General features: G+C 51.9%; 1 protein-coding gene across 1 annotated transcript in view; it reads left to right on the top strand.

Moving 5' to 3' along the window:
* Positions 1-309: 309 nt before the first annotated feature.
* The window catches only part of MB (myoglobin), a 16,114-nt gene continuing 11,380 nt past the window's right edge, over positions 310-5,043 (top strand). The window contains exon 1 of the mRNA XM_006170320.1: positions 310-475. Within this exon, the coding sequence (XP_006170382.1) occupies positions 381-475 (95 nt within the window). The 5' untranslated portion in view covers positions 310-380. The remainder of the gene's footprint in view (positions 476-5,043) is intronic.

A 5,043-nucleotide genomic window follows, 5' to 3' on the forward strand; every position in this document is an offset into this window, starting at 1 on the left:
ACAGGGAGGTTCGCATTTCAGGCTGAAGGCCATGCCCTTTCTGTGGGCTTAGAGAAGTCCAGACAGGGCCGGCCTCCTCCCTACTCTTTCCACACATATCTCAGCCCCACCCCCATGGCCTGAGCTATCCTACCTCCCCACAATGGCACCTGCCCCAAAATAGCTTCCCATGTGAGGGCTGGGGAAAGGAAGATTAGACCCCTGAGAGAGAGAGAGGGAGCAAGGAGTGGGGGAAGGGAGAGAGCGAGCCATCAAGTGATTTGTGTCAACATCCGGACAGTATAAAAGCCCTGTTGAGGCCAGTCAGCCTCACACCCCAGCTGTCGGCCGCACACCCAGTCAGCTCGCTCTCACTCCTTTTGTCTTCTTCAGACGGCGCCATGGGGCTCAGCGATGGGGAGTGGCAGCTGGTGCTGAACGTCTGGGGGAAGGTGGAGGCTGACGTCGCAGGCCATGGGCAGGAAGTCCTCATCAGGTAAAAGGAAGAGATCTCATTATCCCCATTACCCACATCCCGAAGATCAAAGGTGTTCAAGCCCCAGGCAGAAAGTTTGCCCAGGGTAGACCACTTGGCTGTATTAGTTGAGGTTGTCAAAACCCCCACTTGATTTTTCTTTGCTTTTAAGTGTCAAGGGTTAGACTCAGGAAAGACAAAGAGACCTACAACAGCCCCGTAGTTGGAGAGCGCTCGAACCCTGGGTGCCTGGAGCCCATCAGGAGACCTCTTAGAGTTCTAGACAGCCAGAATTAAGAACTGCCCTGAGAGGTCTTGTGCACCTAACCTACTAGATAAGGGCAAGAAGGACCCAAGGAGATGCAAATCCCCAGGGTCACAAGCCTATTGAAGTCCATAAAGTGTCAAGACTAAGACATGGCCTTCGAAGTGAGACAGGCCTGGTTCCAGACTTAGCTATGCCACTGAGCAGTCGTGTGACCTTGGGAAGGTACTCACCTTCTCTGAGCCTCAATTTCCTTTCATGTGCAATGGAAGAAAACCCCAATACCTACATTATAGAGCCGAATTGAGAATTAAGTAAAAGGATACATCGAAGGGTCCTAACAGCTCTTACAATATGGTGAGTTTTAGAAACGCTGGTCACCATTACAGATGAAGCCCAGAAGGGGGACCTTTCAAAGTACTATAATTAGAGGCCAGAAAACAGAGGCCCTTTGACTTGAGTATATCTTGAATTTGAGGGTCTGGAATGAGTGGTCTTCAAGCATACCCTGCTTTCAATAGCGGAGGTTCCTAAATAAACAAAAAATAAATGAACAAAAAATTCTGAGTTTGCCCCTAGAGAACCGTGTGTGGTTTGGACACAGAATCCCATTTCCCATCGTTTCTACCCCAGAGGATGACAGACTCTCCCCTGCTCCTGGTCCCTTCTCTGGCTTGGGTGCTGGGCTAGTTTAGGTCAAAAGTCTAAGGGATAAGGACTGCCATTTCTATCCCTGAAAAGAAGTGGCCCAGGGTTGCTGTGGGCAGATGAATTGGCTTCAGTGCTATAACTCACAGACCCAGAAAGTTTCCTCGCCATTTAGACGTCTCTGGGTCCCCCTCAGGCTTCGCCATCCCCCTCGCCTTCTGCCTGGGAGGACAGCGTCCTGGAAGCTCTGCTGTCCGAACTCTCAGGGCTTAGTGTCCATGCTGGGACCCTTGAGGAAGGACAGCCAAGTTTCCATTGACTAAGGCGTCTCAGAGCCGCCCTGTGTCTTTCTCCTCCCGTCTCTGTCAGCAGGCTGCTGGGGCTGAGACAGGCCCTGTCTGGATAAGCGTCTCCCCCCTCCAAGTTGACATCAACTCCTGAGCCACGATTTGCTGTGTGACCTTGGATCAGGCACTGCGTGTCTCTGAGTCCTGTTTCTCTATTGACCAAATGCAGTGCTCATCTGCCATGCTCTCTGAGACCCCTCCCCACTCTCCTGAGCTGGGATCCCCTCTGTCTTTGTAGAGGAGGCAGGACCGTCGGGGGTGGGGGGAGACCTGGGTTTGCAAGCAGGTGTCTTTCCAAGGTGATGTGGGCCTGCCAGCCCTAAGGCAGTGTCTTGGATGTCTTGAAGGAGACTCGGGTATTGTGTCATCTCCCTTCCCAAGGTGGATCTGAGAGGCCTGCCAAGACCAAGGGCCAGGACCAGGCATGATGCCTGAGGCTACTGGTCCCTGGCAGGCCCCCGAGGGCCAGATGCCCTGTGGCGTCTGAGGCTGCAGGATTACAGAGTCATGCCAGGTGCTTCTGTCCTCACAGTGTCTGCGGTTCAGGGAGGAGGGCTTCTCTGGGGCCAGGGGAGAGGCGATGTTAACTCCCAGGGCTGTGACTGCCCCTAGGGAAGATGGGCTCTCGGTTCTGTTCCAGATTCTGATCCCAGGCTTTGCTCTTGACCTTGGGAAGGTCATTTCTCTTAAGCCTTGGGGTATTGAAAACTGGCAAATTTTGTTAAGTTGAGTCTGCTAGAAAAACCCTGAGCCTTCACAGCAAGTACCTGGCCATAAAGTTCTATTGGGTCATTGGGAAAGTCATGGTGCATTTTTGCATAGGAAAACAGAAAAACACGTCATGACTTTTCTGAAGGATGACCTAGTAGAACGTAGAAGCTGGAAGATCGGGGTGGGGGGTGGGCATCCAGGAGAGAGGGGCTGCTGAGTGGGCTCCAGGCCCCTGCTTTTCCTCCTCTTGCTCTAACTTTTTCTGTTTTATTTTAAAAAAGAATTATTTATTTATTATGATTTTTACAGAAATTATTTTATTGACTTTTAAAATGTATTATTTACTTTAACATTTTATTATTTTTAAATTTGACCAGAGACAGAGAAAGAGAGGAAGTGAGAAAGTAAGCTGCCAGGTCCAGGTCTTGAACCATAGTTAGCCAGTACCCTAACCACCACACCACCAGCCAATCCCATGATTTATTTTTTCTTAATTTGCTATAGAGTACATGTACTCACCCGAGAGAGACAGAGCCAGGGAAGGGAATGAGAAAGCAAGCTGCCAGGTCTGAGACTTGAACCATGGTTGGCCATGTGGGAGTCCAACATCCTAACCACCATGCCAACTGTTGGTCCCATTTGCGCATTTTTTTTTTTTTTGGAGAGGTTTTGCTATAAGGCCCATGCGCTCACCAGAAAGACAGAGAGAGACAGAAAGTGAGAAATCACCCCCCAGGGGATGGCCACACTGCAATCCCTTCTCCTCCATTCTCCTCTCGGAATCTTGGGCACACACACACACGCGCCTGGTGTGAGTTTAAGCCACCGGGTTCAGGACTCAAATGCGGTCGACTACATGGGAGTTCAGCGGCACAGCCATTACTCCAACTGCTGGTCCCCCATCTGCACACTTTTGTTGGAACAAAAATTTCAGCCCTTGAAAAGTTTGAAAACCTCTGCTAGTGTGGCCACATTACACGGAGGAAACTGAGCCAGAGTCTCAGCCAGCCCCTGCCAGCTACAGGCAGAATCTCAGCTTCCTGAGGACAGTCAAGGACGATGGTGGTGCTGGTGATAATGCCAGTGGTGATGACAGAGACGACAGCGATGACGGTGGTGACGGGTGGTGGTGACGATGGAGATGGAGACAATGAGGGAACACCTAAGCATTTCATCCAGATTAATTCACTGAGGCCTCACGATGTTATTTTGATTACCATGTTTTTTCTGTTTTTTTTTTTTTTGAGAGGTTTTTGCTATAGGGTGCATGCGCTCTCCAGACAGACAGAGACAGAGAGACAGAAAGCGAGAAATCATTCCCCAAGGAGGATGGCCACGCTGCAATCCCCTCTCCTCCATTCTCCTCTCGGCATTTGGGCACACATGCACACGCGCCCGGCATGAGTTTAAACCACCAGGTCTGGGACTCGAACCGTGGTCGACCACATGGGAGTTCAGCGACATAGCCATTACGCCAACTGCTGGTCCCTAATTACTGTGTTTTACAGGGGGGTTAAGTAACTTGCCCAGAGTCACATAGCTAGCAAGAGGGAACTAGAATTCAAGTCCAGGCCTGGTCCAGCACCCCCACTCTTGACCATGGTGCCATTCTGCCATGGTCTTGCCACCTGGAGGTGGGTCTGCCTCACTCGGAGACTTTGGTTCTTGCAGAGCCAGAAGGTTCCTGTGGGTCTGAGGGAATCCTCAGTGCTCCACGCGGGTGTCCAATTGGACCTTAGTTCAGAGGACAGCAGGGATGACTTCCTTTCTCTCTGACCTGCCTGAAGACCTGTGTGATGGCCCAGGCAGCTCGATAGCAGGATGGAAGACAAACGCGTGGACAGCGAGGGTTTCCGGAACACTGGAGGAAATGCCCTGGGCCCATTCCCGCAGGGTGTTCATTTTCGGGGTTGCTGCTGTCAGGCAAATACAGGGGCACGAACTTCTGTGGCTGCCTTGGGAGTCTGGCAGCTGTGTGGTGCCGGAATGGTCTGGAAAGACCTAGAACCCAGTTCTCCCTCACTACTTAAGTAAATACAGGCTTGCTCCCAGGTTGTCTGGAGCTGAGAGTGGAGGGCGAGGCTGAGGATCTTCCAGACTGACACTTTGGCTTACATATAGGTGAACCAAGCCCCAGAGACAGTGAGTGACTTCACCAACATCACACAGCACACTGGAGACACAGCTGGGGCCGGAACTCAGCTTCCGTAATTCTCAGTCCTGTGTTCTCCCTCCCAGACACTGGTGTGGAGGGGCACTTCCACATGAGGCCCTAGCTACCTGGTCTTAGTCCTTGGTCCTCTTCCGCCCCAGATAGTCTCTTTCCAGTGAACTGACCTTGGGCTATCACCCGTGGGTGCCAGGTCTCACAGCTGTCGGCAGAAGTTCAAGGATCATTGTTGCCAGATAATAATAGTCAGGAGCTTGGGGACCCTTGGATGAAAGGTGCCAGAGACAAGCTGTCAGTGACGCACAGGCTTTGGACGGGGCCCAGGGAGAGTGGGGACGTCAGCCTGGGCTGTGGGCAGACCTGGAGTCCTGGAGAAGCCTGAGGGGAAGGGAGTGTTCCCTGTCCATGCAGTGTGTGCCTGTGTGTGTGTGTGTGTGTGTGTGTGTGT

This window comes from Tupaia chinensis, unplaced genomic scaffold (assembly GCF_000334495.1).
Source record: "Tupaia chinensis unplaced genomic scaffold, TupChi_1.0 Scaffold148234_1, whole genome shotgun sequence".
Taxonomy (NCBI): Eukaryota; Metazoa; Chordata; class Mammalia; order Scandentia; family Tupaiidae; genus Tupaia; species Tupaia belangeri.